The sequence below is a fragment of the Stenella coeruleoalba genome (assembly GCF_951394435.1).
Source record: "Stenella coeruleoalba genome assembly, chromosome: 10".
In the NCBI taxonomy this organism is placed as follows: Eukaryota; Metazoa; Chordata; class Mammalia; order Artiodactyla; family Delphinidae; genus Stenella; species Stenella coeruleoalba.
In genome coordinates this window covers 63,450,943-63,465,922 of record NC_137156.1, presented here as the reverse complement: position 1 = coordinate 63,465,922, position 14,980 = coordinate 63,450,943, and the positions used below count along the sequence as shown (strand labels likewise).

The 14,980-nt window shown below is 38.4% G+C and overlaps 1 protein-coding gene across 3 annotated transcripts in view; it reads right to left on the bottom strand.

Moving 5' to 3' along the window:
- The window catches only part of SACM1L (SAC1 like phosphatidylinositide phosphatase), a 61,851-nt gene that overhangs the window by 30,939 nt on the left and 15,932 nt on the right, over nucleotides 1-14,980 (bottom strand). For all 3 annotated transcript variants that reach the window (XR_013830158.1, XM_079933936.1, XM_079933937.1), the window contains exons 2-6: nucleotides 13,999-14,096; nucleotides 11,255-11,329; nucleotides 9,599-9,726; nucleotides 3,387-3,536; nucleotides 538-597 (exon numbers count right to left, since the gene is read on the bottom strand). Coding sequence is in view for 2 of the 3 variants with exons in the window: in XM_079933936.1 (XP_079790062.1) it covers nucleotides 538-597; nucleotides 3,387-3,536; nucleotides 9,599-9,726; nucleotides 11,255-11,329; nucleotides 13,999-14,096 (511 nt within the window). In the remaining variant the exon portion in view is untranslated. The remainder of the gene's footprint in view (nucleotides 1-537; nucleotides 598-3,386; nucleotides 3,537-9,598; nucleotides 9,727-11,254; nucleotides 11,330-13,998; nucleotides 14,097-14,980) is intronic.

Here is a 14,980-nt window from a genome sequence, read left to right as displayed (position 1 = left end):
AAAAAAGCAAAGCAAATGCCAAGGGATAATGCCATTAGGCAAATCTGTTTACCTAGATTCAATACATTATGCTTCCTAGGTGGCCTCCTTGTTTACATCTCATTTGTATAAACCAAGAACAGAGGAAGGTGACACCTATGCATGTCTATCCTGGGTGACTGAAGGGAGTCAGGTTCCCATAGGAAGACAAATGCAAAGCTCTCCACTGCCTGGGGAATTAGCTCTGGCCCGATTTCTAACATTATTCATCTACCAAGACCCATTCTCTCTCTCTCACTTATAGAAAGCAATGTATTTATACTGAGGTATTTTTTTCTTTATTTAAGGCTTCTATAGAAGATCTGAGTAAAATAATTAGGCTTCTTCAACCTACAATGATGTGGGAGGGTAGATCGGATCAAAGTCCGTAAATTATAAACAGAGTTAAATTAGAATTCTTTACCAAAATCCTTGGCGATTAGGTAGCCATTTTATAACATGTATTCAATTAAAACTTGAACTGTAACAAATAAGCTGGTTTTATTTAGTGTACATTACCTCTGGCTGAGCAGAAAGTTCTCTTAGAAGATGACCATTCCATACAAACCGCTGGTCTGCCTAAGAGAGAAGTTTTAAAATTAGTATTCAGTATCTCCTGCCAATTTGAGTTTCTACAGAAAGAAAAGTATAACAATCAATGTCTCCACCTGGTGGCTAGGAGCAGGTCTCTTTGACATGCTGCAAAAAGAACACTTCGGGTATCCCTGTCTCGTTGCCTCAAGCCAGTGCTGCTGGCCCATACAGAAACCTGACAGTCCCCACAGGCTCTTTCTCTTATATTTAATCAACCACCGAGTCCTAAATCCCCTTCCAGATCCATTTCCTCTTCTACATATCTATTCTCACCACCCCTGGCTAACACCTGATTGCATCCCAACTACTAAAACAGCCTCCCTAGCCTCAAGCCTTAGCCTGGCCCTTCACACCCTTCCTCCACATGCTGCCAACAGTTGTCTAACATGACACATCTCCTGTCTGCTGGAAATTCTTCACTGGTTCACAGTCATCTAAAGAACCAAATCTTCACATGGCCTAACCAGTCCTGGAATCTGGCAACCCCTACTTAACTCTCTGCTCTCATCTTTGGCCACTCTGACTTTCAAACTATACAGAAGAAACTCCCTCAACAACTCAGTAGACTAACCAATTCTCTTCATTCTCTTTATAAAACACAGCAACGGACACTCCCCTGTCCCCCGTCCCCAGCAGAAAGTCACGAGGAGTGGCTCTTGCACTCAGGCATAACCAGTTGAACGGTACACTTCCTGAGATTCAGACTGTGTGTTCCCAATCAGTTTGTGCCAGTTTTTCTTATTATTCATAACATAATTTAACTATTTTATAAATCAGTGAAATATGACTTAAAAATAAACTGATCTTTCTATAAAGTTGAATGATTTACAACAGAACTTGATAAAAGGCAAGTTGCTAAAAACAAAACTTCTGTTGAATTAGGAGTAAAAATGGCAACTATAAAAGACTGGAGAAACATAGTAAAAATATATGGTATTCTGCAAACAGACTGCTCTGTAAGTGTCAAAATCTTTAAAGAGACTCAAACTGGAAAGCATTATGGATATAATTTATACAGGAAAGACAATTAGGAATCAAGGAACCAAAAACAAAGAAAAGCTTATGATCCTACATCAAAAAATTGACCAATGTAAAATTTTATGTTTTAAGTTGAGATAAAATGTTTATAGTATATATGATTCACTTATCACTTTTGTGATTCCCCAAGTTATGGTAACTTTGACTCTTCTGATTAGCTGACAAAAAATTCCCTCCCATCCCAACAGATGAGATGGCTTCTTCTTCAGTTTAGCCTAATATTGCCACTGCCTCTGACTGGAACCCTCCTTCTCCCACTGCCGCCTCATCAATAAGGCCTATTCATCATTAAGTCTCGGCTCAAAAATCACCTTCCTCTGTACAGTCATCCCTGACTCCCCCAGACAGAGTGAGTCCCGCCTTCCTTCAGGATCCTACCACACTTGGGTACCTATCTCTGTGACAGCAATTGTCCCTTGTTCTGTGATTGCCTGGACTTCCACTTCCCCAGTAGACTGCAGGCTCCCGAGAGGCAGGGGCATGTCTTTTCATCCTGTGTGGCCGGTGGCTAGTATAGTGCCTGGTACATGGCAGGCATCTGAGAGACATTTCATACCGAATGGAGACTGTAGCAAAAAAGCAAGAGTCTCTTTGCAGTTAAAAGCCAAATTTCTTCATTGCTTAGCCTACGTCTAAACTTACATTGAAGCCTACATATAATCTTACAAAATTATAGACTATAAAGTCTTTAAAAAGCCAGTCAACTAAAATATCGATTTAGGACTTCCCTGGTGGCACAGTGGTTAAGAATCCACCTGCCAATGCAGGGGACACGGGTTTGATCCCTGGTCCGGGAAGATGCCACATGTCGCGGAGCAACTAAGCCCGTGCGCTGCGATTACTGAGCCTGTGCTCTAGACCCCACGAACCACAACTACTGAAGCCCGCGCGCCTAGAGCCCGTGCTCCGCAACAAGAGAAGCCACCGCAATGAGAAGCCTGTGCACTGCAATGAAGAGTAGCCCCTGCTCGCCGCAACTAGAGAAAGCCCACACGCAGCAACAAAGACCCAATGCAGCCAAAAAAAAAAAAAGATATAGGTCGAGCTATATAAAATGATCATTTTTATTGGTCAAATATGGTCAATTAGTCGCAATTTCGTATGGTCCAAACTAACAGATAACTGACTTTTTTTGACAGCAGCCTTTTAACTGCTGTCTGTCCCCTAAACGTATCTACTTTTGCTAACAAAAAATCAAGGCAGCAATTATCTAGGTTCCTGAACAGCAGAAACTTTATGTTGAAATCACCTGAGGTCCAGTTTTAAAGAAACACTTAAGTCAATAAAATAACCAAAAACCCCACCCTAAACAAAAGCATATTTTTCAAGTTCTTAAGTTTTTACTTTTCTACTTGTAAAAACCATAAAAAGCACCACTGCAGAAAGAACATCATCCATTAGAACATTAATTTTACAAGTACAATTATGTTGCTAATGCTAATAACCGTTACAACACAGAACACAGAGAGCTAGGAAATTACCAACATTCATGTTTAAGCTAGATTTCTAAAAATGGACCCCTGTGGTTCTCAATCCTGTCTGTGTAACATACACAGATTCTGGGGTCCTGAATTTGGAAATGAGATGTCTATTTGAAACATGGTATACTTTCAAAGCCCCATACATGATCCTGATAGAGCCAGGACTGAGAAAAATCAATATGTATTTTATGGATGAAATAGAGAAAAGCTCCTTAAAATTAAAAAAAAGTAATAATAACTGAAGATTAAGCTTACCCTTTCCAAGAGACTCATTTCCTGGAATTCTGGACTAGTGTTAGACAGCCGCTGCAAAGTATGGGTCAAATCATATGTCGTTGAAAAATAAAATCCATCCACACTCAAGACATGGTTTATCATTGCTAGGAAAGTTTTGTTATCTTGTAACTGTAAACAAAGGAGAGCAAATAATCAGTCTATCTTGTACTTGAAAAGGAATCTATCAACATGACAAAAGAGTGAAAATAAAAACCTGAAAGTTCAGCCCTGTTAAATGCCACTGGCTCAAAGACTGGGCAGGATGCTCACCATTTCCCCAGGACCTGGGACAGTTCCTGATACATGGACAATGCTCCACACCATAGGGTATTATATTAACTGATTAGGGAGACCTCCTTTCCCATTGGTATCCTTCACAATTTTTACTTTAAAGGGCAGAAGAGTTACTTTAACACAACATCACCACCTTACGTTATGACCTACTGCGTCCCAGACACTTTACAGAGATTCTCCTTTATCTTCACAGCAACCCCTTGCTAGTTTAGCATTAATTATCCTCATTTGACAGAAGAAAAACATAAATTCATGAGGGGCCCAGTAACAGAGAGTCAATAATGAGAGAACAATACCATCCTCATTCCTAAGAAACTTTACTGGTTTGGGCTAGTTGGGAAGTAAAATGGAATTCTTTACCAAAAAAAAAAAAGCAAAGACTGAAAAGAAAAGTCCAGGAGAGAGAGAAGTGGCCAAGATGGTAGCGTAGGAAGACCCTGAGCTCACCTCCTCCCACAGGTGCACCAAAACTACAACTATTCACAGAACAACTATCTATGAGAGAAACCTGAAGACTAGTGGAACAGATTTTTCACAGCTAAAGATATAAAGAAGAAACCATGATATGGGTAGGAGGGGTGGAGACCTGGTATAGTCAAGACCCACACTCTCAGGTAGGTGACCCACAAATGGGGAGAATAATCACAATTGCTGAGGTTCTCCCCAGTGAGCAAGGGGTCTGAGCTCCACATCAGCTACTGAGGCCAACGATCTTGCACCAAGAAGACAAGCCCCCAGAATGTCTGGCTTTGAAGGCCAGAAGGGTTTGTGTGCAGGAGAGCAGAACAACTGTAGGAAACAGAGACTCCACTCTTAAAGGGCCCATACAAAATCTCACATGCTCCAAGTCCTATAGCATGGAGGCATTTAAAAGGAGTCTAAGTCAGACCCACTTAGTGATCTTTGCGAGCCTCCTGGAGAGGCAGGAGGCAACTGGGACTGCTACTGGGGATGCAGATGTTGGCAGCAGCTGTCTCAGGGAGTTTGTTCTACCACGAGGACACTGGTGCTAGCAAGTGCCCTTTTGGAGTCCTCCTTCTGGCCTACTAGTGCAGGGGCTTACCTGCCCACCGGCAGGCCGGCACCAGTGCCGGGACACCCCAGGGCAAACAACAGAAAAGAACAATGAAACTAAGACCTGTTTTTCTGAAAAGATAAATAGAAATTGATAAACCTTTAGCCAGACTCATTAAGAAAAAAGGACGTAGGGCCTAACTAAAATCAGAAATGAAAGAGGACAAATTACAACCAACACCACAGAAATACAAAGGATCATAAGAGATTATTACAAATAATTGTACACCAATAAAATGGACAACCGAAAAGAAATGGATAAATGTCTAGAAACGTACAATCTCCCAAGACTGAATCGGGGAGAAACAGAAAATATGAACAGATTTATTACCAGTAACGAAATTGAATCAGTAATCAAAAAACTACCAACGAAGTCCAGGATCAGATGGCTTCTCAGGTGAATCTACCAAACGTTGACAGAAGAGTTAACGCCTATCCTTCTCAAACTATTCCAAATAATTGAGGAGGAAGGAATGCTTCCAAACTCATTCCATGAGGCTAGCATTACCCTGATACCAAAAGCAGATAAAGACAATTATAGGTCAACATTACTGATGAACACAAATGCAAAAATCCTCAGCAAAACATTAGCAAACCAAATTCAACAGTACATTTAAAAGATCACACACCATGATCAAGTGGTACTGATCCCAAGAATGGAAGGACAGTTTAATATCCACCAATCAATCAATATGATACACCACACTAACAAACTGAAGAATAAAAATCATATGATCATCTCAATAGATGCAGAAAAAGCTTTTTACAAAATCCAATATCCATTTATGATAAAACCTCTCAACAAAGTGGGTATACAAGGAACATACCTTAACATTATTAATAAAGACCAGGGAATTCCCTGGCGGTCAAGTGGTTAGGACTCCGTGCTCTCCCTGCTGAGGGCCCAGGTTCAATCCCTGGTCGGAGAACTAAAGTCCCACAAACCACGTGACGGGGCCAAAAAAAAAAAGACCATATATGACAAACCTACAGCCAACATCAAGCTCAACAGTGAAAAGCTGAAAGCATTTCCTCTAAGATCAGGAATAACACAAGGATGCCCATTCTCACTACTTTTACTCAACATATTATTAGATGTCCTAGCTACAGCAATTAGACAAGAAAAAGAAATCAAAGGAACCCAAATTGAAAAGAAGTAAAATTGTCACTGTTTGCAGATGACATGATACTATAGAAAACCCCAAAGTAAAGATGCCACCAAAAAACTAGTAGAATAGGACTTCCTTGCTGGCGCAGTGGTTAGGAATCTGCCTGCCAATGCCGGGGACACAGGTTCAAGCCCTGGTCCGGGAAGATCCCACGTGCTGTGGAGCAACTAAGCCCACACGCCACAACTACTGAGCCTGCGCTCTAGAGCCTGCAAGCCACAACTACTGAGCCCACGTGCCACAACTACTAAAGCTCGCATGTCTAAAGCCCACGTTCCGCACAAGAGAAGCCACTCCAATGAGAAGCCTGCACACCACAACAGAGAGTAGCCCACACTTGCCGCAACTAGAGAAAGCCCACATGCAGCAACGAAGACCCAATGCAGCCAAAAATAAAATAAATAAATTTTAAAAATACAGAAGTCTGTTGCATTTCTATGCAGTAACAATGAACTAACAGGAAGAGAAATTGAGAAGACAATCCCATTTACAACTGCATGAAAAAGAATAAAATACCTAGGAATAAATCTAACCAAGGCGGTAAAAGACCTCTCATTAGAAAACTGTAAGACACTGACAAGAAAACCATAATTCAAAAGGATACACGCACCCCAATGTTCATTGCAGCACTATTTACAATAGCCAGGACATGGAAACAACCTAAACGTCCAACGGTAGACGAATGGATAAAGAAGATGTGGTACATATATACAATGGAATATTAGTCAGCCATAAAAAGGAATGAAATTGGGTCATTTGTAGAGATGTGGATGGACCTAGAGTCTGTCATAGAGAGTGAAGTAAGCCACAAAGAGAAAAACAAGTACCGTATATTAACGCATGTATGTGGAATCCAGAAAAATGGTACAGATAAACCTATTTGTAGGGCAGGATTAGAGATGTAAACATAGAGAACAGACATGTGGACACGGGCAGCAGGGGGGAGAGGAGGGTGGGACGAACTGGGAGATTAGGTATGACATAAATACACTACCATGTGTAAAATAGCTAGCTAGTGGGAACCTGCTGTATAGCACAGGGAGCTCAGCTCAGTGCTCTGTGATGACCTAGATGGGTGGGATAGGGGCGGGTGGTGGGAGTGAGGTCCAAGAGGGAGGGGATATAGGTATAGCTGACTCACTTCATTGTACCGCAGAAACTAATACAACATTGTAAAGCAATTTTACTCCAATAAAAAAAATTTAAAAAGAGGAAAAAAATGATACAAACAGACCCATAGACAGAGAACAAATTGGTGGTTGCCAGTGGGGAGGGAGGGGTAGGAAGGATGAATGAAATAGGTAAGGGAGATTAAGAGATACTAACTTCCATTTATAAAATAAGTAAGTCATGGGGATATAATATGCAACATACAGAATACAGTCAATAATATTTTAGTAACTTTGTATGGTGACAGATGGTAACTTGACTTCTCATGGTGATCATTTTAAAATGCATAAAAATACTGAATTACCATGTTGTACACCTGAAACTAATATAATATTGTAAGTCAATTATACTTCAATAAGCAATAAAGGAAGATCCAGTAAAAGCAGTATATCTATTTATTTTCTGATAATCATTTTAGCTGGCTTTCCCAATGAATACCAAGATTGACATTTGTTTTTATCCTTGTTTCAAAAAATAATTTTTAATGTTTGTTACTGTTTAATGTTTAGCAGATGATTAACATGTTAATTCATGTTACGAATCTACATACAAAATTTTTAATTTGGCCTCACCATTTTTGTAAAAAAACAAAAGGTATAAGTAAGCAAAGCATATACAGCAAGGAATGCTAAAATTAGTTACATAGCCTGAAAACAAACTATAGCAATAAAGAAGAAACTGTTCAAGTAAATATTACTAGGCTATTAAATGAAAACAACCATTTTTATTGCCTTAAATTATCATGTCTCATAGAGAATTAATTTATTAATATATTGATAGATATATATACAGTGAGAAAGAAATTTTAAGTTTAAAGTATAAAAACCATACTCTACAGCTTTACTTAGTCAATAAGACAATAGTGCTAGGACTGATTTTTTTTTAATGTTTATCATAGGTAAGATACATATTTTAGAATAATTAGCTTTCTTTTAAAAACAAACTTTTTGTAATCCTGGGAATAAAAATACAGCTTAAAATTTTTAAAAAGCAAATACTATAAATAAAGTACATTTAGAAAACAAGTACTCAACAGATGTAAATCTCTAAACATAATGTTGACTTAAAAAAGTAATTTTCAAAAACTAGAACAGGGTTAATGCCATTCATGTAAGTTTTAAAATATACTGCAAGCAAAAACAGATATTGTTTGAATATGAATACAGGCAATCTTCACTTTGCATGATAGGGTGGGACTATAAAAATGACGATGTTATCTTAATCTTAATAATCTTAAACTATCTTAATAATCAATAGGAAAGTTAGGATCATTTCGTGACTTAAAATTTTTTTAATCAACACATTAAAAACTCTCCTACTGTAAGTTATAAATGTATAGGGAAATGAAAAAATAGTAAAACGTTGTTTAGTATACTGTCATTTGAAACACTGATAATTAAAAGTATTTTACTTCTGGTCAAAATTTATCAAGAGTAGCCTGAACAGTGCTTGCATTCTTCTCATCATGTAACTTATGATACCATCTTTTCTACACCCTGATGAACTGTCGTACATCTAAGCCTGAACTAGCTTCTAACACTTAATCCTTCGTACTATTAACATCATGAAACACTTCTGTGAGTTCCTTTAGCGTGAAGTTTGTTACCGGCATCACTTGCTCTGGGACATGTTCAACCTTTTCATCACAACCACTTGACCATTCATGTCGATAACATCACCTTCACTGAGACCTCTGGCTGCGTATCCAGAGTCTCTTATTCCCACCATCAGCTATTTCTTCTATACTCTATTCATGTTCAGTTTGAATTTCACTTCTAGAGCCGTCATTTTTTGTTTCATTGCACTTTCATCTTTGGTGAGCTAATTCTTTAGTCAATATATCATGGTAACTGAAATTTAAACTGTGTTGTCGGGAACTGGTGTTAACTAAACTGTGGTAACTGAAATCCATGCATATAGGAACTGTGCAAAAAGAGGACTGCTTGAACGTGTACACATGCACACACACTTATATTCCCATGTGGCAAAACTGAAGAAAGCTTTCTCCCTAGGGAAAGAGGGAATGAAACGGGATGAGTGGAACTTCAAAGATAATTTTTTTTTTTAGTAATATATAGGAGCATCCCTTTTATTTTTATCTCTTTTAACATCTTTATTGGAGTATAGCTGCTTTCAATGGTGGAAAGATATTTAATATTTTATTTCTTCACAAAAATGATATGAAGTTAAATCTACGTGTTGACTACATGTGCATTTTCAGTCTGTCCTTTTCTCTCGTATGAAATTTCATATCTAAGAATTGAGTCAGTTAAAAAAAACCCAAGTGCAATAAAATATATGAACAGTTTTTTAAAAAAATACACTTTAGGGCTAGGTATGTAGAGTGACCATGCTCTATGCATTGTTTAAATAATTAGGTTTAAAAGAAATCCATCAAACATTCTTTGTGTTCCACCTCCCTTCCCCATCCACCCCACGGGACTTCTTTGGATTTTGCAATTAGTAAGTGCTTCCAGTTCTTACCTGAATATCAGTTAAGTGCAACATTGTCTTCTTATAAGAAAGGACATCAAAATCTATTGCTTTCCAGATTACATGATTGAAAAATTCACCTATTTTTTTCTTTTTGGTAATGACAATTAGATAATTACCTGCAAAAAAGCAGAGCCAAGTACACATAAATAGAAATAAGGCAACTGTAAAGCCAGAAATAGCAGTCCTTATTCTTTAAAGGCAAGAGTTACGGGAATTCCCTGGCAGTCCAGTGGTTAGGACTCCGCGCTTTCACTGCCGAGGGTGCAAGTTTGATCTCGGGTCAGGGAACTAAGGTCCTGCAAGCCTTGAGGCGCAGCCAAAATAAATAAAGGCGAGAGCTGTGCTAAATAGATAAAGGACCCATACTTTTTGAAAAGCAATCTTATAATTTATGAATAGAAAGACCAGCATATTATTTAGACAAATTTTTACTGAAAGATCAAATTTTTTCTCAGAAAGATAAAAGTAAAAGCTTTTGGTAACCAGAGCAGTGATCCTAGCAGATGGAAAGTACAGACAGAAAACGCTTCTCTCTCACTCTCCTGTCATCCCCAAAGCATACGGGCCTCTGCTAATGCATTTCCCGATGTGTAGCTTAAAGCATCATAGGTCATAATATCTGGCCACTGCAGATATCTACACCTCCCATGTCCTTCATGTCATTCTAAATGGTAGAGAAATGTGCTGGGGCAGTATAACTAACTGGCTACTGCAACATTCCGAAGATGAGTGGTCAGGAATCAAGAAGCGATCCCAGCACCATGCATTAATACACCAACCCTGATCCTGGCCACCTCCTCCTCCCACAAATAAACCAGGGTAAGCCTTTACCACTAGATTAATTATTCACATCTGTTTAAGGCTCTAACCACAAGTGCCCTCCCTGAAAGTTTTCCTATGTACATCTCTCTCCTAGAACTTGTTACATTGTTCTGCAGTAATTTACTATTTAAATGCCTCTCTCACTCAACTGTAAGCTACAGGACAAAAGGGACTTGCATCTTTTATAAATAACATCCAGCACTGTGCCTGATACGATAGGAACTTTTCAAAAGTTCAATGAAATAAAATTTAGATTAAAAACCATCACTTTCCTAATAACACAGAGCCACGGAGTTGAAGGTTTAGAATACTCTGGTCCAGGACTTCCCTGGTGGCACAGTGGTGAAGAATCCGCCTGCCAATGCAGAGGATATGGGTTCGAGCCCTGATCCGGGAAGATCCCACATGCCGTGGAGCAACTAAGCCCGTGTGCCACATCTACTGAATCTGTGCTCTGGAGCCCACGAGCCCCAACTACTGAAGCCCGTGTGCCTAGAGCCCGTGCTCTGCAACAAGAGAAGCCACCGCAATGAGAAGCCTGTGCACCACAATGAAGAGTAGCCCCCGCTCGTCGCAACTAGAGAAAGCACGCGCATAGCAACCAAGACCCAACACAGCCAAAAATAAATAAATTAATTAATTAATTAAAAAAAAATAGAACCTCAGGCTTACAAATTTAACCACTTGCTATTTGGGGTATAAATTAATGACAAACACCTACAGATTTATTGCCTAAAGCAAGATATAAAGTGTGCCTTCATCTTATACTCTAATAGCATCGATTTAATTACCTTCTTGTCCATCTTAGCTCATTTTTCTTACCTGCCACCAGATGAATTGTGCCCAGTATACCAAATATTGGTCTTGTGACAGCTGAAGGAGGAATATCTTTCTTGACTTTAAAGAAGAAAGTAAAGAAAAATCACTTAGAAAAAGCTCACCAACTGAAAGAGAAATGTAGTTTCATTTCAATGGTTACTTCAATATGCACGCTTTGTTCTAAGAAAACAATATTCCTTCATTAGTGTTAGACCTCCACTTTGGCAGAATATAAAACAAAGATGTCCATGTTACATATAAAGGTCTCTGCCTGTCTAGAATATGGTGCCAAAAGTAACATGCTTCAGCAACCTCACGACGTAAATTAAGGGTTATTTCCAATGCCAATTTTCAACCAAATTTATTCAATCTCTTGTCAGAAACCAAATCTTTACCCCTTTAAGAGAATTAGAAAGTAAATGGAAGTTGAAACAAGATTTTAATCTCAACATGCAACAAATGGAATGCAAAAAAAAGACTCGCCTAATTCCCTAATAAGAATGTGAGACATGGAGGCCAAGATTCAAGAGGGGAGGAGGAAGGAAAAGCCTCCTGTTCACGTCTAAAAGAAACTGATACAGGTATCCAGGGAGGCAATATCATTAGCTGCGATTTTATCAATAATGCCGTTATTAATAAAGACTACCTTACATTACAAGGTTCATTTCACAGTTGTTAAACTTTAAGCCAATGTGTTTCACAAAACATATTTTGTACAACTCTAGTTTAGGGAATAATGCCCAAAAAGGGGGGAGGTAGGGTCTCCCAGTCAAAGAAACTTATTTTGCTATATCCATACTAACTCTACTCCTTCTCCCAGAGTCACAATGCACAGTAGGAAATTAAAGGCTCTGAGAAGCCTTTAACGAAAGCTGTTCCACTGGTTAATTCAAAGTTTTCCAAACCTATGTGGCTATAAAATTTTTCTTTCAGTCACAGTTTAATTATCAGCCTGGGACCCATTTTGAAACACTGCTGTAAACTCCAGTCCTGTTTCTTAAAGGCAGCCCTGCTTTTCTAAATAAACTAATTCTGAATAAGGTCTAAAATTCACTTGTTTCTCTCAATAATTCAATTTACTTAGCAATACTATGCCATAATTAATTACCATGAAAAATGGAAATACCAGTGCAGTTTAAAGCTCAGAGAAGATTCTGAATATACTGAGATCATTGATAAACATAAATGTACTACTGATACAGCTGTAAGTTACATTAACTGGAGCGTAACAGCAATAACACTATGATAATTCCTAAGACTATGTTGGTTTTTCAGGGAAGAAAAAAAATTCCTCTTTCGGTGGCAATGGTTTGTATTCCCAATGGTAAAAGGAAACTACCAGAGAAACTGTGATCGACAGCCCCTCATCATCACTAGCTTCAGGTCAAAGTATCTCTTCATGTGTCTACCAATGACTGTTCGGTTATCATTTTTACATCCAAACTATTCAAAACCTTTAGCTTTGTCCACTCAAATGGGTCTGCATTCTCTACTTACAAATAAAATGTCACTGAAAAGACAAAAAATAATTGAAAATACATCCATACTAAAGCTTTTATGAGACACTAGGTGGTAGGGAATTCTCTGGTGGTCCAGTGGTTAGGACTCCGAGCTTCCACTGCCGGAGGCACGGGATGGATCCCTGGTCGGGGAACTAAGATCCTCGTGGCAAGGCCCACCACCCCCAGCCCGCCTCCCCTCCAAAAAAATAAAAAAGACACTGGGTTGAATCAATATGTTATAAAGAAGTAGTGGGACTAAACTTCAGAAGTACACTAAGGGTGGTCAACATCAGTCAGCTATTCTGAGAGCGCAGTCACCAAGCAACAGTCACAGGAAATGCCAAATTATCAAGCTAAAACAGCTCTTACTTTATTTGGTCAAAGGAAAAGCTTACCAGAAAAAGCAGACAACCAAGGAAATGGAGATTTATAGTCCTACCTTTCTTACACTTTAGTATCCTATGCAAAATATTTTCATGTTTCACTTAATCCGTTCAAAGGATATTTACCATTTACCGAATGCCTACTCTATGGTTACTCAAATACTGCCCTTCAGAAAAAAATTAATACAGAACACTATCTAGAGGTAAATTTCTAAACATGAAATTCTAAATGTGGTATCACATGATACATTAATTCGTTACCAAAATTACTTCACATTAATCTAGTCAGAAATCAGTGTTCCACACAATTGAAAAACAAGTTGCAAAGAAGCAAAGCTAAATTATAACTGGATTGATAGATAAGATAGATAGATAAAGCTTAGGAAAATCATTCTGCCTAAAACACAAGTTTTACCCAGTGATGTATATATTATTTTTCATTTATTAAATTATCCTCATAGTCATGAATATTTTCGAAACCAAATCAGCTGTTAACATTCCACACACTTAATGCTAAAACAACTTTCTCACACTCAAATAATTCAAATCTTACAGCTAGAAAGGAACCTAACATACCAACAAAACCAATCCTGTTACGGTACTGATAAGGGAACAAATAAAGAAAGTTTTTAAATCCTTATGAATAGTAAAATGCTACCTAAAATTTTCAAGATCATTTCTCCTTTTCATGAAAAGGAAAAAGTATAAAATTAATGCATAAAAATCAAATGAGGTAGCAAGAATTAAAATTTTCTAAGAAGACACTCAGATATCCACACACTCACATGGATCTCATTAATTTAACTATTGCAACTTAAGTGTAAAATCTTTCTAGACACTTCTAAATCTGGCCATGAAATACCTGAGAGTGTAACTTCTGTGGACACACGGTCGATGATAAGTACATCATCTGTTCCATCATCACAAGCTTCCACATAAAATTTTTCAGGTGTGATATGCCTAAGAAGAAATTTAAAACCATAAATAACGAAGTGAAATGAAGACTTCCAAAAAAACCTGTTGTAACAATTGAACAGTGTTTAAATTTGACATCATTGGGCTTCCCTGGTGGCGCACTGGTTGAGAGTCCGCCTGACGATGCAGGGGACACGGATTCGTGCCCTGGTCCAGGAGAACCCTACATGCCGCGGAGCGGCTGGGCCCGTGAGCCATGGCCGCTGAGCCTGCGCGTCCGGAGCCTGTGCTCCGCAACGGGAGAGGTCACAACAGTGAATAGATAAAGCTATTATGCTGTCCTTATGTGTTCACTGCAACTCTTTTCACCTAATTTAATGCTGATAAGGTTTTAATTCGCTGTAAAACTACCACTCTGACTTACGTAAGAAAATCATACTAAAATCTAATTTATACTCAACATGGTGCAGAAGGCAATGTAGCTCAGGAGTCAGGAGCACATTCTATGTAACCAGACTGTGCTGTGTGAACTTGGGCACGTTACTCCTCTCCTGTGTTCCTCAGTTCCCTTATCCATAAAATAAGGATAATACCAGACTCATTAAATTGCATTGTTGTGAGGATAAAATGAGATACTCTTTGATAAGCACTTAGAACACTTGACACATAGTAACCAAGATTTAAGTATTAGCTAAAAACACTAAGAAACACATTTCCAGGAAATTGTTTAAAATAAACTACTTTAACATTTTTGTATTTTGTTTGAATGCCACTGATGTGTTCTTGAAAAAAAAACCTCATCCTGCAAAGTAAAAAATAAAGGGGGTACAATTAGCAGAGTACTCAGAATTTATGCAACTTTGTAACCTGAGTCCAACAAAAATTAACAGTTGGCTCCTCAGGAGGTACAACAGATAACTCCAGGCAAG